This window comes from Poecile atricapillus, chromosome Z, assembly GCF_030490865.1.
Source record: "Poecile atricapillus isolate bPoeAtr1 chromosome Z, bPoeAtr1.hap1, whole genome shotgun sequence".
Classification (NCBI taxonomy): domain Eukaryota; kingdom Metazoa; phylum Chordata; class Aves; order Passeriformes; family Paridae; genus Poecile; species Poecile atricapillus.
The window spans coordinates 143,748,978-143,774,625 of NC_081289.1; the positions used below are offsets into that span (position 1 = coordinate 143,748,978).

At 54.6% G+C, this 25,648-nt stretch overlaps 2 protein-coding genes across 3 annotated transcripts; both read left to right on the forward strand.

Moving 5' to 3' along the window:
• The first annotated feature begins 94 nt into the window (after positions 1-94).
• Positions 95-7,326, forward strand: LOC131573438 (asparagine--tRNA ligase, cytoplasmic). 2 transcript variants are annotated; one of them, XM_058827405.1, is made up of 15 exons: positions 95-233; positions 923-1,005; positions 1,135-1,200; positions 1,308-1,400; positions 1,574-1,663; positions 1,811-1,889; positions 2,218-2,288; positions 2,516-2,602; positions 3,463-3,684; positions 3,785-3,984; positions 4,156-4,291; positions 4,867-4,980; positions 5,390-5,521; positions 5,735-5,866; positions 5,995-7,326. In XM_058827405.1, the coding sequence occupies exons 1-15, from the start codon at positions 191-193 to the stop codon at positions 6,124-6,126; spliced, it is 1,680 nt and encodes a 559-aa protein (XP_058683388.1). In that variant the 5' UTR covers positions 95-190; the 3' UTR covers positions 6,127-7,326. The 2 variants fall into 2 exon arrangements, with proteins under 2 accessions (XP_058683388.1, XP_058683389.1); XM_058827406.1 differs by having other exon boundaries at positions 159-233; positions 926-1,005.
• A 2,051-nt stretch (positions 7,327-9,377) lies between these two features.
• On the forward strand, positions 9,378-21,442 carry LOC131593040 (ferrochelatase, mitochondrial). The gene is made up of 11 exons (XM_058865208.1): positions 9,378-9,464; positions 13,234-13,339; positions 14,436-14,555; positions 14,898-15,046; positions 17,399-17,533; positions 17,777-17,883; positions 18,610-18,708; positions 18,803-18,910; positions 19,228-19,392; positions 19,805-19,864; positions 20,205-21,442. The coding sequence occupies exons 1-11, from the start codon at positions 9,404-9,406 to the stop codon at positions 20,337-20,339; spliced, it is 1,245 nt and encodes a 414-aa protein (XP_058721191.1). The 5' UTR covers positions 9,378-9,403; the 3' UTR covers positions 20,340-21,442.
• The last annotated feature ends 4,206 nt before the right edge of the window (positions 21,443-25,648 follow it).

Below are 25,648 nucleotides of genomic sequence, written 5' to 3' on the forward strand. Positions count from 1 at the left end.
GAAGGGAAGGGAAGGGAAGGGAAGGGAAGGGAAGGGAAGGGAAGGGAAGGGAAGGGAAGGGAAGGGAAGGGAAGGGAAGGGAAGGGAAGGGAAGGGAAGGGCGGGCCGGCTGACGCAAGGCGGCGGCGGGTTGGCTCAGCCCGCCCGCCTTGGCTCAGCCCGCCCGTGATGCAGTTCCTGCGCCGCGGCCATGGCGGGGGACGTGCTGGGCAGGACGGCGGCGCTGGCCCTCGGTGAGAGCCCGGGGGGCCCGGCCCCGCACGGCGGAGCCCCCGCCTGTGCCGGTGCCCGGGGGGCCGGGCGGGACCGGGCGGGGAGCACCGGGAGCGGCCGCAGCGCCGGGCCCGCAGCGCCGGGGCCTCCCCGGGCACGGGAGGGGTCGCTTCCCATTTCGGCTGGGGCCGGGCCCGGGCCGAGCGCTGCCCTGGATGGTCCCCAGGCCCCGTGGCCCTGCTGGGCTGCACAGAGCTGTTCCCGGAGAGAACAGAGAGGGGCTGTTCCCGGAGGGGCTGTTCCCGGAGGGGCTGCTCCCGGAGAGAACAGAGAGGGGCTGTTCCCGGAGGGGCTGCTCCCGGTGGGGCTGTTCCCTGAGGGGCTGCTCCCGGTTCCCCGTGTGCAGCCAGTGGCTCCCGGTACCTTGGGAGCCCTTGGGATTTTAGCGAGCGCACTGCATCGGTTGATTTTTTTAAATGAAAGATATGAAATAATTGTTATCCTGACTGACCAGCTAGTGCCTTTGAAGGTTTATCGCTGCTGATAAGCATTAGATTTGGTATAATAGAAAGGGTTGGGTTCGGTTGGGTTGGAAGAGGCCTTTAAAGGCCTCGTTCAGCCCTTGCAGTGAGCAGGGACACATCCGTGTGCGTCCAGTTTCTTTCTCATAATTTTTTTTTTGAGTAATTGTCCACATTATATATCCCAGAAGAGCTGTATGTGTCTGAACGAGAGGGCAACGACTCCACTGGTGATGGGACACAAAAGAAACCGTTCAAGACTGTGCTGAAGGTGAGTGTGGAATGTGTCTGGGGCGATGGCCCTTGTATTTTTACATGTGAGTTTTGAACCTGTTTTTGCAACCTGAGTGCCTGCTCAGGCTCTGTAAGGATGATTTTGGTTATTTTCCCCTCTTTTCAGGCATTGATGACAGCAGGAAAAGAGCCATTTCCTACAATTTATGTGGATTCCCAAAAAGAAAACGAGGTGCTGTGGCATTGAAGGGTTTCCTAGTGGGAATTATTTTACTGCTTCTTGGTATGAAGGGACACAATGTAATCTGCTGAATTTTGTTCTCTCCTTGAATTCTTTAGAGATGGGCCATCATTTCCAAATCACAGATGAAAAATGTCAAAAAGCTGTGGCACAGGGAGCAGATGAAAAATGAAGCTAAGGAGAAGAAGGAGGTAGGCTGCAGAAGGAGCAGAGCACCATTGTTTTCCAAAAACATTACAGTGTCATCATCATTCCTGCCCCTGCAAAAAAGCTGCAGGTTGCTCCTCACTGGTGCTGTTGTTTCACATGTTATTTACAACTGGCCTGGTTACAGCTATTTAATAAGTTATTTCTTTCAAACCAGGCAGAAGATCTCCTGAGAAGAGAGAAGAACTTGGAGGAAGCCAAGAAGGTTGTTATCAAGAATGATCCCAGTCTTCCAGAGCCCAAGTGTGTGAGTATGATCCCGTGCCTTGGCACATGGTCTGTGCTAGGGCATCCGGCCAGCACAGAGATTGTGCTGCTCTGGGATGGGTCTGGATGAACTCTAAGAGGTGTGAACCATTCCCCTATTTAATGGCTTTCATTCCCTGCCTCACAGGTGAAGATCGATGCTCTGGAGGCTTACAGAGGGCAGAGAGTGAAGATTTTTGGCTGGATCCACAGGTTACGGAGGCAAGGTAAAGCATGAGCAGTGCTGAGCCCGTGCAGGGAGATAGGACAAGTACAGTGGCCTTCAAAATTGGGACACAGAATGAGTCTGGCAGCACCTGGTCTCAAATTTTCAAACCAGTTAAGTGCCCTCTTTGGTTGATGTCAATGATGGCTGTGACACTAACAATTCCCCCTGATGTGTGGGCATACAGACATTTCTTAGTTCAGATCCTATTGGAGGCTAATCCTACAGGATTTCCTCAACTTGTTCTGTGTTTTAAGCTAATCCTGCCAAATGAGGCGCTAACCAGTACCTGCTCATAGTGAAACCAAATCCCTTCTCTTTTTAACTAGGGAAAAATCTGATGTTTATTGTCTTGAGAGATGGCACAGGGTTTCTTCAGTGTGTCCTTTCTGATGAGCTGGTGAGTTGTGTTGATTCTGTTCTGTCACTAATTGATACACCTCATGTGTCGGTTTGGTTATGTTCTCAGCCTACTGACTCAGTTGTGTTCCTGTTAAATTGTGTCCTCTCACTGCAGTTTGTCAGTGTGAGAGCTCTTTAGAAGTGACTGTGAGCTACTCTGTGACTCCAGTAGGAAAGTTAGGAATAAAAACGTGCTCACCTGTGCCTTTGTGTGTCTCCTTGCAGTGCCAGTGCTACAATGGGCTGGTGCTGTCCACGGAGAGCAGCGTGGTGGTGTACGGCACGCTGAACCTCCTGCCCCAGGGCAAGCAGGTACGGGAGCTGCTCCGGCTTCTCCTCCTCCCTCTCGGGTCACTGGTGTCCTGAGGGAGGCACAAGCAGGGGTGGAAGGAGTCACTGCATTATTTCAGAGGGAATTAGGGCTGGAGAAAGAACAAAGATCCCAAAGCTGTGCTGTCACCCCCTGTTCAGTGTGAGACAGGTGAACTGTGTGACTTTTCTGCTTCTGCCTGAAACGATTTTGCACTGATGGACAATTCCTAGAGTATAACGTGGAGAACTGTGTTAAATAAATTACATGGCTTCATTTTCCTTAGCAGGTCAGTTCTTATTTTGTGAGGCTAAGAATTTTTCCACATCTCTTTTACTGAGATGTGTTTGTAGGATAGATCCAAGGTGAGGTAATGTGAGCCCCCACTATTACATTTTGGTAAAAATCTGTGGGTTAACCTTTGAAAATCTGTGTTTCTACCCTAAAAATGCTGTGATTGAAGTAAAAATGCCATTTGTCAGGGTCAGAAGGCCCCTGAGATCCACACGGGGGAGCTGGTGAGAGCAGAACTCGGTGACAGACTGTCTGGGCTGGAAGGACCTTACAGCTCGTGCAGTGCCACCCCTGCACCGACAGGGACACCTCCCACTGTCCCAGGTTGCTCCAAGGCCCGTCCATCCTGGCCTTGGGCACTGCCAGGCAGCTACAGCTTCTCTGGACACCCTGTGCCAGGGCCTCACCACCCTCACAGGGAGGAATCTCTTCCTAATATCCCATCTGCCCTGCCCTCTGTCCACGGGAAGCCGTTCCCCCTTGTCCCATCACTCCAAGCCCTTGTGAAAAGACACCCAAGGGGCAAGCAGTGGATTTTCCCCCAGTGTTCGCTTCTCTCCCGCTGCAGGCTCCGGGAGGCCACGAGCTGAGCTGTGATTACTGGGAGCTCATCGGCCTGGCCCCGGCAGGAGGGGCTGACAATCTGCTCAACGAGGACTCGGAGGTGGACGTGCAGCTCAACAACAGGCACATGATGATTCGAGGTGAGAACATGTCCAAGATCTTCAAGGTGCGCTCCATGGTGGTGCAGGCCTTCAGGGATCACTTCTTTGCCAACGGATACTATGAAGTAAGTGTGTGTTCCTGGGCAGCAAGCGGCTGCTCTGGTGGCCTGGCTCACACACGTCCTCAGCTCTTCACCCAGCAGTGACAGCCCTGTTCTCCACCAGGTCACACCACCAACCTTAGTGCAGACGCAGGTGGAGGGAGGCTCCACCCTGTTCAAGCTGGATTACTTTGGTGAAGAGGCATACCTGACCCAGTCATCCCAGCTCTACCTGGAGACCTGCCTGCCAGCTCTGGGAGATGTCTTCTGCATTGCTCAGTCCTACAGAGCTGAGCAGTCCAGGACCCGCAGGCACTTGGCAGAGTATGGACAGCTGTCCTTGTTTCTTTTTAAAGAGCTTGATTTCCTTCCCAGTGTGGGAGTAAAAGGGAGTGAGAAGTGTGTGCTGGGGTTGTGGGTTTTGTTAAGAGTTTGTTTTGTGGCGAAAGGTGTGGTGCTTGTATGTGACTTGGCAATGCTGTGGCTCTGTTTCAGGTACACTCACATTGAAGCTGAATGTCCTTTTATAAGTTTTGAGGATTTGTTGGACCGTCTGGAGAACTTGGTGTGTGATGTCGTAGACAGAGTCTTGAAATCACCTGCAGCAAGCTTACTGTATGACCTCAACCCGGTAGGCAGCCATGGGAACACCCAGGAAATTGGGATTCTAAGCCTTTCCTACTCCTTTGGGAGATGCAGGGCACGGCAGAGAGCTTACTTACTATTAGTAATGATAAGGAGAATATTAAACATAATAAGAATGAAAAGTCTGCAGGGCTGGTAATGACCAAAGCAGGGAACTGTGGGGGAAGATGTCCCCTGCTGGCACGGTCCAGAAGCCAGCAGCGTGCTGGCATTTAGGGAAGTGTGGGCTGTGCCAGTGGAATAAAAACCTCCATCCCAGAGAGCAGATACTGACCTGCTGCTTGCTGATGGAGCGTGAGGGAGTGATGAAACAAGCAGTGTTCCAGTTCCTCACCTGCAACATGGAGCCCTAAAGCTCTGGAAGTACTTCCTTATCTTTCCTCACAGGTGATCTGTGAGTGTTTCTGGGCTTGAGATGGTTGTGTTTGGTTCTGGCTTTGTGGTACTGAGTTTGATTTGTTCATTTAAGCGATAATTTGATGATGTGTGAGCTAGGAAGGGCTGTGGACGTGCTGATTAAAAGAGTATCCATTTTAAAATAGTGCCTTCCACCCCCTGCAGGGTTTCCAGCCCCCCAAACGTCCCTTCCGACGCATGAACTACGCTGAAGCCATCGAGTGGCTGAAAGAACATGATGTGAAGAAGGAAGATGGCACTTACTATGAGTTTGGGGAGGTAATGCAGCTGTGGCTTGGGGTTTGACTGATGTCCTTCAAACATTGGGGTAAAAATCTGTGTTGTCACCTGTCATCAGTTCCCTGGCCACACTTCTCCAGCACGTGAGACAGTTGTTTGAAGGAGCTCAGGACAATTTGACAGCATAGCCAGGATGTTTTTTTCCCCTTGCTTTTCTGTCTCACATATTGGGGAGACTTAGATTTTAATTGAACAGGTTTTTTTTCCCCAGACATGTGGGTTTTTATGTCTTCTAAAATAAGCTTGTTTTAAGAGTTTAGGTGCATTAGGATGAAAGCGTGGTCATGAGCGGTCTGAAACGGTTTCTGTTTCATGCTCTCTTCATGTGGGACTTGTTTATGGGAGTAGTTTTGGTGCTGAGTATGAGTAAAGCCTTCTCTGACCACAGGACATTCCCGAAGCTCCCGAGAGACTGATGACAGACACCATCAACGAGCCCATCTTGCTGTGCCGCTTTCCTGCGGAGATCAAATCTTTCTACATGCAGCGCTGCAGCGACGACTCGCGCCTCACCGAGTCTGTGAGTTGTTTTATCTGGCACCTTCTGTGAGTTGTTTTAGCTGGCACCTCCTGTGAGTTGTTTTAGCTGGCACCCTGGAGCAGTGGGGACGCTGGAGTGCCCCAGGGGACTGTCAGAGAATCCGTGCTGGGCTGTGTCAGGGTGCCTTGGCGCGGGGCCCGGCTGCTCCCCGGCGGTGTTGCTGTAAGCGCGCCGTGCTGCGCTGTGTTGCAGGTGGATGTGCTGATGCCCAACGTGGGTGAGATCGTGGGGGGTTCCATGCGCATCTGGGACAGCGAGGAGCTGCTCCAGGGCTACAAGAGAGAGGGCATCGATCCCACACCCTACTACTGGTACACGGACCAGGTCAGTACAGCACGCTGCTGCTCGCCTGGGGCTGCAGCTCCCTCCTGGAGGGCTCAGTTGGTTCGTTTTGGTGCTATTACTGCAATTGTTAATTACAAGAAAATGTGTAATATCCCTGAACTTCACAGAGGAAATACGGTACGTGCCCTCACGGAGGATACGGTTTGGGATTGGAGCGGTTCCTGACCTGGATTCTGAACAGACACCATATCCGAGATGTCTGTCTCTATCCACGCTTTGTCCAGCGCTGCAAACCTTAGCCAGCCTTAGGAAAACGTGTGGAAAACTGAGCGGCTGATACTTGGGAAAGAGTGATGCACGCTGCTGTACTACAGCCTGTCTGACAACAACACTTCTGCAACCTGTTGCTAATTCAAATACCATTTTAGGATGTGAAAAGGAAAAAAAAACAAAACCTCTTTTTTAAAACAGAAATGCTAGTAATTAACTGGAAAAAAACTTAGAAAAATGGTTTAGGAGCATTTATGCTCTTGAGTCATCACAAAACAAAGATCCTGATAAATTGCCATTTAAAAAACAAGATACACGTCTGCTTTTAATATCTGTGATTTAAAATATGCTGGGCATTTGATAATTTTGTTTTTAAATTTGCTTTAATTTTAATGTCTCTTCTTTTGGGGTTTCTTTTTGGAGAAGTCAGGAGTTCTAGCTCTTGAAATTCCCTAAGAACGCCCTGTGAGAATGGTGTAGGAGAGACACGAACAAAGGATAAAAACGGGAATAAGTATCTTGAGCACTGCACGTTTTTGGTTCCTGCTGATGGTAGTGGGGGTTCTCAGAGTGGATTGGGCAGCAGGGTGTGTAGCACAGTGCACAGCATTGCACTGTCAGGGGGTGGGCTGGGGCTCTGGGGCTTTTTTCAGGTTATTTATTGCTCAGCAGTGCTGAGGCTGCTGGCCAGGCGGGCTTTGCTGCCTTTCCCAAGGGCTGTGGATGGGGCACACACCCAGCTGGACGTGTCTGAGGGCTCCTGGGCACGGGGGGGCCTTGTGCTCCCTGTTTGCAGCCAGAAATGCCTGCCTGAGCCCAGAGGAGCAGCAGCTGAGGCACGCTGGATTTGCAGACTGTAGTCCCAGCAGTGCTTTCCCATGTCTCGCTGAGGTGTGTTCATAGAGCAGCCCCCTGTCCCCTTGTGCTACTGCAGCTGAGCAGCTTCCCTGGCTGTAATGAACTTAGCAAGTAGGGATAATGAAATACTTCATGTCTTGAGTCGTCATTTATCGTTTCTAGCCATAAAGCAATTCCTTTAGCAGAGAGAAAATGGAAAGGTGGGTGCATCATTTGCCACCTGCACTGACACTTGAGCTGGATTTGCCATGCACTCCTGGAATTGTTGAGCTCTAGATACCCATATTTTTGTAACAAGTGATTGGTTTTCTTCATCTTGCATGTTATATGAACTGGTCTAAATCAGCAACCAATAAATTATGGCAACAGAAGCTGGTGTGCGAGACCGTACTTGACATTAATGCCTGTTCTTTTACTGAGTCTTTGGAGCATGTTGCTTGATACATTGTGGATAAAAAACCAGGAAAAGGGAATTTTCATGGGCAGTAAACGTATCCCAAGAGCTTTTTTCCCTTTTTAAACAAAATCCCCATTAATTAACTTAAAAGCATGATTTTTTTTTAATTGGAGGGACCACCTCAGCTGCCCAGTGAAATGTCCTGGAGAGAAACTGGTGCTGACTAGGGTTGCTGAGGCAGCAGTGCTGGGGGAGCAGCCTGGACCTCTGGCACCAGGTAAAGATTTTATAAAATGCTTTCCTTTTAGTGCCTAGAGTGGTGGGAAGGGAGGAGGGTCGGGAAAAGATGATTCTAGAAAAACATCCCTTGTTTAGGCTGAGTTTTCAGTCCTTAAACCTGGCAGGGCTGAGCTACTGTGTAAAGGTTAAAGGCATCCTTATCAGGGGAGCTGCTAGAGGAAGGGCTGAGGACTTAAGAAGTGCTCATGGAAGAGGCAGATCAGATAAGGAGCTTAAAAGGTGACTGGATGGATGAAAGATGGTGTGGAATTTACCAGAGACTGCTGTGCAATTCCCTCTGCAGCTGGTGGAGAGAGGTGTGGGGTGGAATCTGGGAAAGATCTTGCTTGGAACACAAGAGAACCTGAATTTATTTTTATTAGAAAGGGAAAACAAACCTGCAGAAGAGAAGAAGATGTGTAATCAGAACTTGGATCTCTCCTCATCCTCACTTTCATTTTCCTCCACAGTGTCTCCAGACAGTCAGATTGGTAATTGGATTAGGAACTGGTAAACTGGCCTGCCAGCACTGGTTTCAGGACCTTTCAGCCTTTTGGCAGCTTTGGGATGACTGTCCTTTAGCTTTGAGTAGATTGCCCCCTCCTTACAATCACTTAATTTACATTTATCTATGTTAAAGCCTACCTGGCCCCTCTTTGTAAGGCACTTTTGAGGACAACACAGTGCTGCCAGCCTTTGGCACCGAGAGCTGGCTCTGCCCTTGGCCCTCCCATGAGGTATCCAAAGCTGCTGCTGGAGATGTGGGATGCAAACCACCCACAAGTGCAGGATAAGTGCTGTGGTGTTTGTTTCTTTGTGTTTAAATTACAGTGTCATTATCACAGAACCATCGAGTCTAACCACCAACCTAGCACCACCTCTGGAATTCCTAAACCACTAAACCACATTACACAGTGCCAGATCCAGATGCCTTTTAAACACCTCCGGGGATGGTGACTCCACCACCTCCCTGGGCAACCTTTTCCAATGCCTGAATTGCAGTGCCTGAATTTCTGCTGGGAGTGGAGGTTAGCAGCTGAGCTCTGCTCCTGCACCAATGTGTCTGACGGGGCGCAGAGCCGAACCCTCATCTCTCCCCATCATGAGGCGCCCGCTGAGAAAGCCCCCAGCATTTTTTACAGTAACATTTTAAATTTCTTTTTAAAACGTTTTGCACTTCTAAAACGTTTTGCAGTCACTTCAAACCGGGAGTTACCCTCCCTCACTCCGTGGGAGTCCACAGGGGCTATGGAGGGCAGCCGGAGCAGCGCCGCTAACGGGACACCTGCCTCAGGACCGCCGCGGCTCTCCCCGGACCGGCCCCTCTGCCGTGCGGGTACCGGGGCGGTACCGGGGCGGTGTAACGCGAGGGCCGGTACCGGAGGCGGTACCGGGGCGGTACCGGGGCGGTGTAACGCGAGGGCCGGTGCCGGAGGCCGTGGCGGGGGCGGTACCGGGGGCGGTGTAACGCGAGGGCCGGTGCCGGAGGCCGTGGCGGGGGCGGTACCGGGGCGGTAGCGGGGGCGGTGTAACGCGAGGGCCGGTACCGGGGCGGTGTAACGCGAGGGCCGGTGCCGGAGGCCGTGGCGGGGGCGGTACCGGGGGCGGTGTAAAGCGAGGGCCGGTGCCGGAGGCCGTGGCGGGGGCGGTACCGGGGCGGTAGCGGGGGCGGTGTAACGCGAGGGCCGGTGCCGGAGGCCGTGCCGGGGGCGGTATCGGGGCGGTACCGGGGCGGTGTAACGCGAGGGGCGGTGCCGGGGCTGTCTGAGGGAATGCGGGCGGCCAAGATGGCTGCTGCCACCGCCGCTGCCGCTGCCGCTGCCGGGCGTCACCGTGAGTGTGGGGGCGCCGCGGCGATGGCGGGAACGGGGGCCCGGGGGCGGCGGGCGGCCTGAGGGCCGCCTGGACACAGCGGGCCCTGCGCGGGCCGGAGCGCGGCGGCAGCGCCGGCACGGCGTTACACAACGGCCGAGAGGCGCCTTTCATAACGCTGACCCGCGCTGGGGCCGCGCAGGCAGCCGGCTGGCTTACCGGGGGGTGCTGGAAGGGGCCGGCTGCGTGGGGGCGACTTCCCGCCGGGACGCTGTGGGCTCCGTGAGCGCCGCGAGTTCTGTGGGCTCCGCGGGCTCTGTGGGCTCCGTGATCTCTGTGGGCTCCGTGATCTCTGTGGGCTCCGCGGGCTCTGTGGGCTCCGCGGGCTCTGTGGGCTCCGCGATCTCTGTGGACTCCGTGGGCTCCGCGATTTCTGTGGGCTCGGGGGTCTCCGCGGGGCTCAGGGGTCTCCACGGGCTCCGCGGGCTCTGTGGGCTCTGTGAGCTCAGGGGTCTCTGTGGGCTCCGCGGGGCTCGGGGGTCTCTGTGGGCTCGGGGGTCTCCGCGGGGCTCAGGGGTCTCTGTGGGGCTCAGGGGTCTCTGTGGGCTCTGTGAGCTCAGGGGTCTCTGTGGGCTCCTGTGGGGCTCCGCGGGGCTCAGGGGTCTCTGTGGGGCTCAGGGGTCTCTGTGGGCTCTGTGAGCTCAGGGGTCTCTGTGGGCTCTGTGGGCTCCGCGGGGCTCAGGGGTCTCTGTGGGGCTCAGGGGTCTCTGTGGGCTCTGTGAGCTCAGGGGTCTCTGTGAGCTCAGGGGTCTCTGTGGGCTCTGTGGGCTCTGTGAGCTCAGGGGTCTCTGTGAGCTCAGGGGTCTCTGTGGGCTCTGTGGGCTCTGTGAGCTCAGGGGTCTCTGTGGGGCTCAGGGGTCTCTGTGAGCTCAGGGCTCTCTGTGGGCTCTGTGAGCTCAGGGGTCTCTGTGGGCTCTGTGGGCTCCGCGGGGCTCAGGGGTCTCTGTGGGGCTCAGGGGTCTCCGCGGCCGCCGCGCAGGGGCTCCTCACGGCGGGGGCTGCCGCGCTCGGGTGCCGCCACCCGCGGCCGAGGGGCTCCTGTGGGGCTCCTGTGGGCCTCGGCCTCTCGCCCACTGTCGGTACAGCTGTGTGTTTCACCCTGCGTGGAATTTTCAACTCGAGCCACCCTCCCGTTTGAAGGAGTTTGTGTGGAAATGCTGCCCGTGTCGCGGTTGGCTGCAGGTGCGGCGGGAGGTGTGAGCCCCGGCCGCGCAGCGCTCTCCCCGTGTCCTGCCCACAGGCATTGCGTGCTCCCCATCTCAGTTTTCACTTTAGACTTTGATACCGCAGTGCCACTGCTGGAACACACGAATGAACACTTTTACCAGTGTTCCATCAAGCTGGGATCATCCTCGCTGCTCATCCCGTTCTGCGCCGTGTCCTTCACGATGCAGGTGGAAACATGAATAAACCTCACCTTAAGTCAGACAATTGCAGAACGTCCCATCCCTAATCCCACCCTAGAGTGTTATCCAAGTGTTCCTGGAGCTCTGGCACCCTTGGGACCATTCCCTGGAGATCAGTACCCAGCCACCCTCTGACACGCAGCCTTCGAAACTTCCCTTTTTATTGTTCTCTATAACTGACACACAGTGTCAGCACCTCAGAAAGTAATAACCTAAGAACTGGAAGTCAAAAATAAATATTTGAAAAGAGCCTTTCAGGCATCGGTGATGCTTGAAGTTCTTTAGTTTGCAGCCTTTTGTGTCGGTGCAGATGCAGGCATCCACAGCTACGCACTGGTAATCCCGAGTGAGAGGCTGGATTTGCAGGATGACTTGTTGCCATTGATTTGGGCAGGTTTTGAGGCCGTTCAGCATCTGTTCAGGAGGTTATTAGAGAGCTGTGAGCTGTAAGATGCTCTTCCCAGCGGGTGGCTCGCTCTGTGCTATTGGGGCTCAATTGCTGCTGAGCCCCTGCGGTCTAACAGGGGAAATGTCGCTCTGAACAATGGTCGGAGAGACGGGGATGCAGAATTTAACCTTTTCTTTTTTCACCACGAGCAATTCACACTATATTTGCACTAAAAGAATACCATGTAATAACAATGAACTCCCGAGGAGAATGAAGTGTGCCTTTGAAAAGGCAGGCTGTAAGCAGCAGGGAATTGTATGGAATGGGTTGGAAGGAACCTTGGGGATAATCTAGTTGTGTTCAGCTGCAGGGCCCCCGACAATGAGGACATGGAGATGCTGGAGTGAGCCCAGAGGAGGCCACGGAGCTGCTGCCAGGGCTGGAGCCCCTCTGCTCTGGAGCCTTTAGCCTGGAGAAGAGGAGGATCCAGGGAGACCTTGGAGCTCTTTCCAGTGGCTAAAGGGGGCTCCAGGAGAGCTGGAGAGGGGGGTGGATGTTCTCAAACTTGTAAAATCCTGGGGTTTGTCTGATGCTGAAGTCCAGATGAAAACCATCACCTGGCTGGGTAGTGAGAAGGAAGATCTCCATGTAAATGGATTCTGGAGCTGCTGCTCGCTGCTCCTGCCATAGGGTCAAACAGGAGCAGATGTCTAACCTACGCTGCAGACACGCTGAGGAAATCCTGTGCTTGCCTGGGTTAGCCCAGGTGTGTCTGACCCACGAGGAGTCACAGCCTGTGGTGTCAGCCCTTTGTTTCTGCTCTGTTGTCAGCACTTGGAGCTCTGACTGGAGCTCACAGCCCAGGCAGGCTTTGCTTTGGGGTTTGGCTGCTGCCTGGTACCTGCAGATAAATACAGAAGTGTTCCAAGGAAGACAGCAGCAGCCTGTGCTTTCCTGCCCGATTCCAGGGGGCTGAGTGGGGAAGGCTCTGTGTGGCCGGGGGGTGTGAGAGCTGTGGGGCCCCAGGGCAGCGAGGCTCAGGGCTGTTCTCTCTCCTCACCAAGGCTCAGGGCTGTTCTCTCCTCAGCCAGGCTCAGGGCTGTTCTCTCTCCACAGAGGCTCAGGGCTGTTCTCTCTCCTCATCAAGGCTCAGGGCTGTTCTCTCTCCTCACCAAGGCTCAGGGCTGTTCTCTCTCCTCACCAAGGCTCAGGGCTGTTCTCTCTCCACAGAGGCTCAGGGCTGTTCTCTCTCCTCACCAAGGCTCAGGGCTGTTCTCTCCTCAGCGAGGCTCAGGGCTGTTCTCTCTCCACAGAGGCTCAGGGCTGTTCTCTCTCCACAGAGGCTCAGGGCTGTTCTCTCTCCACAGAGGCTCAGGGCTGTTCTCTCCTCACCGAGGCTCAGGGCTGTTCTCTCTCCACAGAGGCTCAGGGCTGTTCTCTCTCCACAGAGGCTCAGGGCTGTTCTCTCTCCACAGAGGCTCAGGGCTGTTCTCTCTCCTCACCAAGGCTCAGGGCTGTTCTCTCTCCACAGAGGCTCAGGGCTGTTCTCTCTCCACAGAGGCTCAGGGCTGTTCTCTCTCCACAGAGGCTCAGGGCTGTTCTCTCTCCACAGAGGCTCAGGGCTGTTCTCTCCTCACCGAGGCTCAGGGCTGTTCTCTCTCCACAGAGGCTCAGGGCTGTTCTCTCTCCACAGAGGCTCAGGGCTGTTCTCTCCTCACCGAGGCTCAGGGCTGTTCTCTCTCCACAGAGGCTCAGGGCTGTTCTCTCTCCACAGAGGCTCAGGGCTGTTCTCTCCTCACCGAGGCTCAGGGCTGTTCTCTCTCCACAGAGGCTCAGGGCTGTTCTCTCTCCACAGAGGCTCAGGGCTGTTCTCTCTCCACAGAGGCTCAGGGCTGTTCTCTCCTCACCGAGGCTCAGGGCTGTTCTCTCTCCGCAGTGCTGAGGAGCTGCAGCCAGCTGCGGGTGCCGCTGCGATGGAGAGGCCAGGCCACGGCCGCCGCTGTGCCGGAGAGCACCAAGGCCCAGATCCAGCCCCAGGAGCGGTAGGTGTGCGTGGTGGGGTCTCGGGTAGCTGTGGGGCAGCTGTGGGGCAGCTGTGGGACAGCCATGGGGCAGCTGTGGGACAGCTGTGGGGCAGCCATGGGACAGCCATGGGGTCTCCTCTGCCCCGTGGGGGGGATTGTTTATCTGCCTGCCTCTGCTCTCGCTCAGGGGCAAGGACAGCCCTGTCCCTGCAGGGCCCACGTCAGGCCTGGGGCAGGGTAGGAGCAGTGGAAGGACATTCGTTATCACTATCATTTGAAGTTCTGGTTCCTGCTTTCCTGGGTTTTATTCAGCAGCCTTCTGATGCACGCTCCGGCAGAAGGGGAACAGAAACTGAGGTTCCAAAACACCGGGGATCCTCTCAATGCCCTGTTGTAAGACTTTGGCTTTAACGAGAGGAGGGCGAAGCTCCCTGTGCAGCCGAAACCATCTGCTGGGGAAGTGAGAGGTCCTGGTCTGTGGGCTCCCTTGGGCAGGGGAAACAATTCCCTGGGGAGATTGGGTGAGAGTTGTGATCAGCAGCCATTCTGTAAACGCTGATAGCCCCATCTGTGCTGCTGTGCAGGATGTTATCCGTACAGCAGCGTGCCAGACCTGCACCTGGATAGAAAACCCATTCTGGAAAAACCCCACCCAAACACAACTGGCCCTACAGTGAAGTGTAGAAAGGCTTCTTGCTTCTGGCACTGCTGCAGGAGATGAGATGTTTCTCCATAGTAAAGAAGGCAAAGACCTGTGCGAGTGGCTCATCTGTTTTGCAGGGAAGCTGCTGCTTGGTTTGGTTGGAAACCGCAGCCGAGACTGTTTTATAACCTCCCTTAGAGACAGCAGCTGCCAGACAGCTTTCTGAGTGTGTTTCCAGCTAAAGTTTGTGCTCCAGAGTGGTTACTTTTTAAAAAAGCAGAGATCATGTAGATACTTGTGTCTGGTCATTCCTGTTCCTAGCACAAGAGTTTACATAAGCAGGAGGAGCCTTGGCATGGGAGCTGCCTGTGTGAAAGGCAAATGCGGGAGGATAAACTGGTTGCTTTGCCATTGTAATAAAAATAAAAGCAATGGGTCACTAGGATCTGCAACATCTCTTTCTGTCCATAGAAAACCTAAAACGGGAATCTTGATGTTGAACATGGGAGGCCCGGAGCGGCTGGATGATGTCCACGATTTCCTGCTGCGTCTCTTCCTGGACAGAGACCTAATGACGCTTCCAGCTCAAAAGTGAGGAGTGCTGGGATCTCCTGTGCTCCAGGGGGGCTGGGTGTCCCTGCCTGAGCTGGAGGCTCTGATATTTACCCTGTGCAGAGAGCAGTGTTCCCTAAGACTGCTTCATCCTGGGAGCAGCGCAAGAGGCAGTGCCAGAACTCTCTGGAAGTAGCTGTGCCGTGGTGGCTCTCTTTTAATTGCACACTGCGGTGTGGGAAGGGCGGTGGAACTGAACACCAAACAAGCCTTGCTGCTTTGCTGTAGTTTGTGGGGATGGCAGGGAAAGGCTGCTGCAGCAGAGCTCTGGGGAGGGGTGGCTGGGGCTGTGCTGTTAACGTGTCCCTCTCCGTGCTGCAGTCAATTAGCTCCGCTCATTGCCAAGCGCCGCACCCCGAAAATCCAGGAGCAGTACAGCAGGATCGGCGGGGGCTCCCCCATCAAGAAGTGGACGGCGGTGCAGGGAGAGGGCATGGTGAAACTGCTGGACAGCATGTCTCCTCACACTGGTACTGCTCTGCTCAGCCTCCTGCGGGCTGCTGCTGCCTCTGCCGCCAAACCTGTGCTTGCAGAGCGGCTTTGGCCTCTCGCTTTTCACTGTGGGCTGCTGTGGGTCTCAGCCCTGCTGGGAAGGTGGCACAGAAGGGAGTGAGTTCGTTGTAGGGCCCTTCTCGAGTCACCTGTCCCTCCTGTGATGGAGGGAAGATGACTGCCATAGACCAGGTGTGTTATTTTTGGGTGTCCAGAGGCAGGTGCCAGGGCTCTCCCTCGGTGTGTGGCACTGCCCTGTAAGCCCTGCCTGAGCCCGAGGAAGCCTGTGCTGGAGACCAGCGCCTGAGGCTTACATGGGAAGGAAAGGGAATGTATCATGAGCCACTAAGGCGGGTGTGGGAGGCTCAGAACTCTCAGCAGCTGTTTCAGGGCTGAAAGGAGGACAGCTGGAGAAAAGACAAGGCTTTGCAGCTGAGCAGTGCAGGGCACGGCTGAGCGATAGCAGCGAGCCCCACCCGGGACACAGCAGGAGATAAGGCTGGGCAGTTTGGCTGCGGTGGAAAGAAATGTTCTTTTTGCCAGTCCTGCATGAGGAGAAAACCTCAAACATGAACACAGCTGCCCTCCCTGTTCTCAGTGTCACAGAATCCCTCTGAAGCTCTCTCCCTCCCAGCAAGGGGTGCTGGCTGGTACAGGACAGCCTGTGGCACTGCCTGCTAGCACGGCTGGGATGGGAAACGGGTGCAGATGATTCTGGCAATGTCCTTTTGTGCAGGACTGGTCTGTAGCTCTTTGTGGCACGTGCCTCAGGCTTGGCTAGAGGAAAAGGACTGCTAAAAGGGTCTGGAAGGATAAAAGCAACATTCTTGTAAGGCTAGAACCAAATTTATTTCATCCATGGAGAAGGTGGTGTGTCACTGGTGCCTCCATTCAGGTGATGTTCAGTCCTTTCTGCACAGATGTGAGTCCCTAGCGTCGCTGGAGCTGTGCTCCCTGCAGGTGCAGTCAGAGCCTGAGCCCTGCTCTGTCACCAGGGCAGGAGCGTGCTTGGAGCCCCTGAAGGGTCAGCCTTGCAGCAGGTTCTGCAGATAAGGCTTGGAAGGTTTATCTGCTTTCCCCAGTGTCCCACTCCCGCTTGCTTTTGTTTGGTGACCACTCTGTGTGCAGTCACACCCTTCTCTGGGCACCTCTCCCACCTGATAAGTCCTTTGGAAGCTTCTTTTTCACTTGACAGCAGCTGCAGTTTAAGAATAGAAAGTACTGAGTGCCTCCCACCGTGTCCTTGGGCATCCCAAGGGTGCAGAGCTCCTGTCCCCTCAGAACAGCTGGAACAGCTGGATGTGCTTGCAGACAGCATTTGGGAATTTGGGTGTGCTCAGAGGCAGCACTTCAGGAGTGCTGAGCCCTCTCACTGAGTGACTGCAGGAGGTGCTGGTCTTGTGTGAAATGTGGCAGAAAAGAAATACTTTGGGGGTCATTTTGCCTTGGTGTGGTGTGGGCAAGTGAAACCTCGGTGTGTCAGCAGCACTGCTCTCATCCTAAATGCAGGCACAGCACTGTGCCAGCTGCTGGGAGGGAATGGCTCTATCCTACAGGACCACGGCAGGACGTCACTGTCATTTAAAGTCTGTGTACACAGGCACCAACATCTCATTTTGCTGCCCATGAACAAAACCTGACACTGCCAGGGTATTGCTTCCAGGTTCCAGGCCATGTTCTTCCCAAAATGTCCTTTCCCAGGTTGAACTCCTTCGGTCCCTGCTGTGGTTAGTCAGACTTTTGTCTTTAATGCCGTTCAAAGATGTTAATGAGGTTTCTGGCTCAAGGGCTCCTGAAGTTGGGTTTTTATTTGCTGCTGCTCCCAGCTGGGAGCTCTCCCGCCTCCTGCAGGGAACTGGGGCTGACTAAACCTGTTTTCTGAATCCTGCATAAATGTATGGAGTGGAGCCCAAGCACGGGACATCTGCTTCCTTCAGAAACCTGCTGAATGTTATTTCAGAGCCACTGACCCGGAAACCCTCAAAAAGAAACTTTGCTTTTGTTCTCCTAAGAACCTCTGACCTCCACTTAAAAAAACAAAACAGCAAGCCTCCCGTCCTCTAACCAAGCCATGGTCCCAAAGCTGACACCCAAAAGATTAGAGATAAAAACTGGAGGAACCTGAGATGTCTCCAGGGAGAATCATATCGCTGCCAAAATTAGGTGTTAAAGCCATGAAGCTTTTTATGAAACCCCTCCAAAATGGGAATTTTGGGAGAGCAGGTGTCCCTGCCAGCAGTTTCAGCCTGCCTGTTCCTGTGTGTTTGAGATTCAAAGCTGTGTTTCTGTGAATTCTCCCCTCTGCTGTGGTCTGTGTCCCGTGCTGGCAGCGCCTCACAAGTACTACATTGGCTTTCGGTACGTGCACCCGCTGACGGAGGAGGCCATCGCCGACATGGAGAGCGATGGCATCGAGAGAGCCGTGGCCTTCACCCAGTACCCCCAGTACAGCTGCTCCACCACGGGTGAGCAGGGCACGGCTGCTGGGGGCACGTGGCTGGGGATGAACCCTCTGAGCTCTGAGCACACCGCTGCATTGTACGGCCTGGGATAAAATCCTTCCCCCTGCGGACTCACAGCTCTGATTTACGGTTGCATTTTAATTGGGGAGCATTTTAAAATATGATAATTGCTTTGCTGCCAGGCTGTTTTGGTCTGACAGCTCGCTGTGGCCTGGCTGAACCCGTGTTGTTAATTCTCTGTTGCAGGAAGCAGTTTAAATGCCATTTATCGCTACTATAACGAGAAAGGGGAGAAGCCAAAGATGAAGTGGAGCATAATTGACCGATGGCCCACACATCCCCTTCTCATTCAGGTGTGGATCTGAAGACTTTGAGCTGTATATATTTTCTTCTAAAATATAGAAAAGAGGAAGGATAGGAGGAAGGCTTCAATCTGAGGGTTGTGTGATGAAATGGGTCTTGTCTACCATGTCTGAAATGACAGAAGGAGGGTTATTTCACACCCCACGCTTTGGCAAGGTAACGTGTGAAAGTGACCACTGGGCACATCCTGTTTTAAAAGCTGGGTGATGTTGCCCTGATGGTGGTGGCTGGAAGGAACCTCTTCAGGCTGTTAGTCCAAATTCCTGCTCAGAGCAGGTTTGTGATCAGCACACCCACAGATTATGGTGTTTTGGCAGATTCCCCTCTGGCAGCAAGGAGTAACTCCTGGCTGTGGCAGGAAGGGAAGCCTTCTTGCTGCTTTCTTTCCAGAGAAAACGGCTCTTTGGTCTTTTTCAGGGAGCTTCTGCTCCCTTTCCTGTGGGGTGCTGAGCAGATGGAAAAGGCGCTGAAGGCAGGGGGGCAGAGCTGCCTGTGCTGGGGGCTGCTCCCTGCACACACTGAGGGAACTGGGGGTTCCTGAGGCAGCAGGGAACACAGGAGCTGCCTGTCTGCATCCCCAGAGCAGGGGTGCCTGACTCTGGCCTCAGGAACTGGGAACTGGGAGCTCCTGAGGGAGCACAGAACACAGGAGCTGCCTGTCTGCATCCCCAGAGCAGGGGTGCCTGACTCTGGCCTTGGTTTGTTTCCCTGAGCAGTGCTTTGCTGATCACATCCAGAAGGAGCTGAACCTGTTCCCCCCGGACAAAAGGAAAGAGGTGGTCATCCTGTTCTCAGCGCACTCGCTGCCCATGTCTGTGAGTTCCCTGGGGCAGGGTGTGGGGACACAGCTGAGCTGCTCCTTGCCCAGAGTGTCCCCTGGTGCCAAGGGCTGCTGTGTTTGTGCTGCAGGTGGTGAATCGCGGTGATCCCTACCCTCAGGAGGTGGGAGCCACTGTCCAGAGGGTCATGGAGAAGCTCAACTACTCCAACCCTTACAGGCTGGTGTGGCAGTCCAAGGTATGTGCTCAGGGAGCAGCTAAACCCTGTGCAGGCTCTTACTGGACTGAAAAGAATTCACCTTTATCTACATTTTCAGTTCTTTTACTCAGCCTTGCTCAGGCCAGCCCAGGTTCTGCTCCTTTGAGATGTAACGGTGGGAGGTGTGTCTTCATTAGACATTTAATGGAGAAAGTGAGAAGTACAAGCAAAAGCAGGGAAATAGAAATAGCTGTTTCTGTCCCACCCATAACTGCTCTGTCATCCTGCCTAGGGAAATGTTCTTTGTAAGAATGATGTGATGAGGGTTCCTCTCTTACCTCTGCTCTTGGTCCCAGGTTGGCCCAATGCCTTGGCTCGGCCCCCAGACAGACGAGACCATTAAAGGACTGTGCCAGCGAGGAAAGAAGAACATGTTGCTGGTCCCAATTGCATTTACGAGTGACCACATTGAAACTCTGTACGAGCTGGATATCGAGTATGCCCAGGTTTTAGCCAGAGAGGTGAGTGCTCTGTGGGTTTGGTCCCTGCTCGGGCAGTGCTGCTCTGAAATGATTTCTCCCGGGCTGAAATTGCCTTTGTAGTTGCTGCTTCTGGTATTATTTGGGATTTGCTTTATTTTCCTGTAAATCAGAAATTAATCAGAAACAGCTTAACCACAAAAGAGGATGGGAGTTTGTCTTTCTAGGCTGAGATCTTTAAACCATTACAAATCCTGCTAAAAAAGAATGAATGGTTTTTGGCAGCAAGATGTAATGTTGCCCCGCAGTAATTTTTGCTGTACTGAAGACCACAATCCTGCATTTAATCCTGTCATTTTGGGGCAACCTCTGAATGAACAGGCAGATTTTGAAGGCTACCCAGTGAAGGATCAGATTAACAGGTTTCTCTCTTTCCTCCTTATTTTTGATTCAGTGTGGAGTTGAGAACATCAGAAGAGCGGAGTCTCTCAATGGAAACCCGCTGTTCTCCAAGGTATCTGCTGCGTCGCAGGGGCTGCAGGGGTCTGCAGTTGTGTTTCCTGCTGGCTGTGGGTGTCTGCAGGGGTCTGCAGTTGTGTTTCCTGCTGGCTGTGGGTGTCTGCAGGGGTCTGCAGTTGTGTTTCCTGCTGGCTGTGGGTGTTTGCAGGTAGACTGAATGTATGTTGAGTTCAGGAGCACAGGTGGAGCCCCTTGTGGATCCTGTCCAGCTCAGAGGGGCTCACAGTGCCGCAGTCTGTGTGCTGCTGGCAGAAGGGGGCTCGGGCTGCCCGGCTTGGGCTGGGGGGGTTGCACAGCTGGATTTGCTCCCTCTGACCGTTCCCCCTGCCCCACAGGCCCTGGCAGACCTGGTGTGCTCCCACCTGCGCTCCAACGAGGTGTGCTCCCGCCAGCTGACCCTGTGCTGCCCGCTCTGCGTCAACCCCGTGTGCAGGGAGAGCAAGGCGTTCTTCAGCAGCCAGCCCCTGTGAGCCCCGGCCCGGGGCAGGGCTGGCCAGCAGCAGGCACAGCCTGCCTTTGGCTTCCTCCTCCCCATCATTTCTTTCTTTGAGAAGAGCTGTAGGAAGTAGGGGAATAAGGGCATTTCTCCTGTCGGGTGTGAGGAGATGTCGTGTCACCGACCCCGGCTGGAGTTAGCGTGAGCCCAGCAGGATGCACTGAAAACCTTACACGGCTTTTTTTACAATTAGCTTCTATTTCTATGCAGGGATTCCTTTGTATGCAGGGTGGGCACCAGTGCACTCTCTGGCCAGCTCCAAGGTTCTTTTGCTTTTGTTTAAGGTGCACTCTGACCAGCACAGCCTGTTTGTTCTGAGGGGGACTTTGCAGCTGGCTTTGGAGATTTTGGAGATCAAGTGACTCCTAATGCTTTTCAATAATGTGTGTGTATATATATACATATATATATATATTTGGGTTTTTTTCAGAACTTAAAGATAAGGCTTTGTTTTGGTTTGGTTTTCTCCTGCCAGAAACTCCGGTGAAAGCTTAGCTGGGATAGTAGAACGCACAAAACTTGTTTACATTTTCTAGGAAAAACATTTTCATTATCTGCAGGAAAGCATTTGAAGAGCATAAATTGAAAGGCATTTGCCTGCTTGGGTGATACTGGAGAATTTGCTCCATTGTGTTTCAAGTCTAGCAGGAGCACGTGTGGAAACGTGTTGGCTTATCCGTTAAGCAGAACGGCTTTTAAAATTCTTATTTTTATTAAAAAGGGCTTTTTGTGTTTGGTGAAGTAAATTTAGGAAGTCAGGCTTGTTCTCCAGGGGGTTTACAGCTCTGCTCTGTGCTTTCTCCTGTGCTGCAGGAGTGTGGTTTTGTGGGATACCTGTGGAGTGCCGTGGGTAGGGCTGTAATTGCTGTTATTTAAACGGAGAGGATCGGTCAGGAGTCACTCAGAGTTTCACACTGCAGATCCCTGAGAGCAGGCAGGGCTCTCCTGAAAGGCTGCCAGCCCCAGCAGGGCAGGGCCCTGGCACTGAGTGACCCCGTGCCCTTGGGAGCCACACGTTTACTTGATGTCCTTAGCACTGAAATGCCAGGACCTGGGCACTGCAGCCTGGGCACTGCAGGCTGGGCACTGCTGCTGCTTCCTGGGCACTGCTGCTGCAGCCTGGGCACTGCTGCTGCAGCCTGGGAGCTGCTGCTGCTTCCTGGGCACTGCTGCTGCAGCCTGGGAGCTGCTGCTGCAGCCTGGGAGCTGCTGCTGTGCCTGGGCACTGCTGCTGTGCCTGGGCACTGCTGCTGTGCCTGGGCACTGCTGCTGCAGCCTGGGCACTGCTGCTGCAGCCTGGGCACTGCTGCTGTGCCTGGGAATTGCTGCTGCAGCCTGGGAGCTGCTGCTGCTTCCTGGGCACTGCTGCTGCTGCCTGGGCACTGCTGCTGTGCCTGGGAGCTGCTGCTGTGCCTGGGCACTGCTGCTGCAGCCTGGGCACTGCTGCTGCAGCCTGGGAGCTGCTGCTGTGCCTGGGCACTGCTGCTGTGCCTGGGCACTGCTGCTGTGCCTGGGAATTGCTGCCGTGCTGCTCAGGTGAGGCACGAGCAGTTTGGAGCTCTGCTCTTGGGAGAACAGGGTGTTTAGAGAGAGAAGAGGCCTCCTGTGGTGCAGCAGGGGTTTGTGGAGTTCTGTTGGGTTGCTGGAGTTAAGGATGGGGTGCTGGAGGAACGGCTGGATGCTGTGGAGTGCTGTACATCCCTGATACCTCTGGAGAGCTGCTTGCTCACTGCCATACCTGCTTCCCAGGGTGAGACAGATTCCTCCAGTGCCAGAACCTCCTGCAGCACCCTGGCCCTCTCAGAAAGAAGTCTTCCTCGACCCTTCATGCCTGTGCCTGTTGCAGGGAGCCAGAAGCTTCTCTTGTCCCTCCTCTCCCTCCCCTTGGGCTCTGCTCGCTGCCTGGGCAGGAGGAAGGAGCACAGATGTCCAGTCTGTCCACTGGCCTTACATCTCCCTGGACAAAGAACCTCCTCTGTTCCACTTCTCTGCCTGACACTTAGTGGAGAACAGTCTGCTCTGTCAAATCTTCCTCCTCACTCCTGCTTCCTCCCAGCTGGAGGGAACGTGGACCTTCAGGTGCTCCAGGCTGTGGCCAGCGCATTCACAAGTGTGGAAAGCGAAGGTTAGCTTTGTATGAACCTTGTGGTGTTATAAATACAGATGGCTTTTCATTTTCATACTGGAGAGAGCCTTGAAACTACCAGCTGGCACTGATCCTGAGGCATTACCTTGGTCCCCAGTAATAAAAGGTACTTAAAATTCACTTTTGAGTGTTCTAACCGCAAGTGGGATAATTACTCTGTTGCTGCTATTACACCATCATGCAGAAATCACTTAATTTTCCAGCCTTGAGCAGCTGGGGCCCATCTCACAGAGCTGTGGTGCTGGTTGCTGTCAGAGTTCTCTTGGAGGTTTCTGAGTTCCCGAGGAGAGAGGAATCCCAGGGTGCAGGTGCCTTCCTGCGCCCTCCTGGGCGCGGTGTCCCGCGGAGCTGCGGCTGTTGGGAGCCGTGTGAGGACTGGGCTGTTCCTGGCTGCAGGAGTTCCTGCAGTGCCACTGCCTGTGCAGCAACCCTGGAGCTGCTCTGCTCATCCCTGGGGTCCCACAGCCTGTGCAGCAACCCTGGAGCTGCTCTGCTCATCCCTGGGGTCCCACTGCCTGTGCAGCAACCCTGGAGCTGCTCTGCTCATCCCTGGGGTCCCACAGCCTGTGCAGCAACCCTGGAGCTGCTCTGCTCATCCCTGGGGTCCCACAGCCTGTGCAGCTCCTCTGCTCATCCCTGGGGTCCCACAGCCTGGGCTGCAGCCCTGGGGGCTCTGGGGGTGCCAGGGGGTCCTCCTGCCCCAGGACTCAGCTGGGACCTGCCCCCCAGAGCTCCTGGGTATCCCTCAGGATACCTGCTGGAAGCTGAGGAGTTAGGAACAGTGTCCTGAGGGAAGGAAGAAGGGGGAAGTGAAGGGCTGAGCTTGTTTTCCTGCTTTCACACTGCAGTTTGGCGCTTTTTTTCATTATTGAGTGATTTTTTTCTCTTTTGAGTTTCTTTTTAACCTGTCCCTCGGTCCTGGCTGCATTTCAGAGAAGGTAGGAGCTTCCAAAAGGTGCTGTGACACCAAAAGCTGTGTGGATGGTGTCAGAGCTGCCGTCCTCTGGAGAGGAGGATGGCACAGCTGAGCTCAGGGCAGGCAGGGTTTCCCTAGGAGCACTTAAAAGCTCGGTGAATTCTCCCCTGCCACATGCCCAGAGAGCTGGGGATCACCATGAAGCTGCAGGACAGAGCAGCTCCTTTCATTTTGTCCGTGCCAGATGTGTACAGATCCTTGCTTTTAGCCCAACATATGCATTTCAGATTAACAAGGACTTCCAGCTGGTGTAACACAGCAAATTTGGATAATCCTACTGCGTGTCATTTGCCATAAGGATGGAATTCCAATTAAACTTGTTTGGTTTTTTTTAAGAAATACCTGAGCTGTGTGTCTTTGTCTTTATGCTGGTGTTTGAATCTCTGGTGCCAGGCTGGGGTGAGTTCCACCTCCTGAAGAGGCTGGGGAAGACGTGGGCCGTGGATTTGCCCTGGTGATGGATAATTCACCCTGCTCCCCGTTAGCGGTCTCTGGGCAGCTCCTTGCCGATGTTGCTAACGAAGTGCTGGATTGATTATTTTCTGGAGCAGGGATTGGGGGTGTTGGATGCTTCGGCTGATCCATGAGTGAGCTCTTGTGGCTGGGTTGTGACGGGGCAGAGAGCAGGATGCAAACCCAGCACGGTGGAAGCTGGGAAATGAGGAGGAGAGCAGGGAAGGTTCTTTTCTCCTGGAATCTGAGCCCAAGCTCTGCTGTTTCACCTCTGAGCGGGGATTTGGCTGCGGGAGCTTTAGCGATGTGCTCAGCTGTAGCTGCCAGGAGAAGTTATTGAGTTGGGGTCCACTGGCCCGGCTGATGAGCATCCTTTCCATGCCTGTGTGGAGATGGATTGTCTGTCCAGAGAGGGATCAGCTCTGAGCGCGTGGCCTTTGATCCCCGCGCTCAGAGCGGCTGCCCGGGGACATCTGAGCCCCAAAGGCCAGGAGAGCGCAGGGTGGGGAGGGAGAGCTCCTGCCCGTCCCTGGAGTGTTCAGGAGCAGCCCTGGAGCTCGGCTCCCGGGGGAGGGGTCCCTGCCCGTGGTCTTCAGGCTCCCCCCAAGGCTGATCAAGGCTGGGGGGCTCTGTGAGATCCCCCCCGGGCAGGGACAGGGGCTGCAGAGGTTCCCGGAATGATGGAGAGGAGCTGTCACGGGCAATCCAGAGCGCTCCATTCTCCTGTCACTTGTGAGGATGATCCATAACGTGTGAACATCACCCGCAACGGGGCCTAATTGCGATTCTGCAGCGAGCGGGAGGCGCTGCCAGGGCAGTTTAAAGGAGCACTTAAGGGATAATGCCCGGAGCATCGGGGGGGCAGTGCCCAGGCCGGGCTCCTCACACACAACTCCCCCAGCGCTTTTAGCCCGGACTTACTGGGCCATTACGCTTGTCTTTTACTGCCAGGCGGAGGGGAGGGATGTGTAACATGACCCAAAGTGGTCTTGTATGTTTTAATCTGCTGGTTTAATATCTTATGGCTTCCTGCCATTATCCCTTTCTGGGCTGGGCCCTGGAGTCCCTCCTGGAGGTTTGCAGCGTGCTCAGGCTGAAGGCGGCTTCGAACAGGGGCAGCTTCCATCAGGGGCAGCTTCTTCCAGCAGGGGCAGCTTCCATCAGGGGCAGCTTCTTCCAGCAGGGGCAGCTTCTTCCATCAGGGGCAGCTTCTTCCAGCAGGGGCAGCTTCTTCCAGCAGGGGCAGCTTCTTCCAGCGGGGGCAGCTTCTTCCAGCGGGGGCAGCTTCCAGCAGGGGCAGCTTCTTCCATCAGGGGCAGCTTCTTCCAGCGGGGGCAGCTTCCAGCAAGGAGAAGCTTCCATCAGGGGCAGCTTCCAGCAGGGGCAGCTTCCAGCAGGGGCAGCTTCCAGCAGGCAGAGCCATCCAGCCCGGCTGCCAGGGGCTGGTCCTGCAGCCCTGGGATGGGAGAGCTGCCCTGCTGCTCGGGGTTTTACCTTTGTTCCCCAAAGCGAGGCGGGTTTTGGAGCAGCTGTGACTCTCGGCAGGGTTAGGAAAGAGCGAGTTGAGGGGAATTCAGAGGAATGAGCTCCGTGGGTACAGAGCCTGGCACTGGGAAAAGCTGCTGCTGATCCGGCTGCAATCCCAGCACGCATCCTCCAGCTCGGCTTAATGAAATGGTCCCATTTCCTTCTTCCAGCTGTGCCCGCT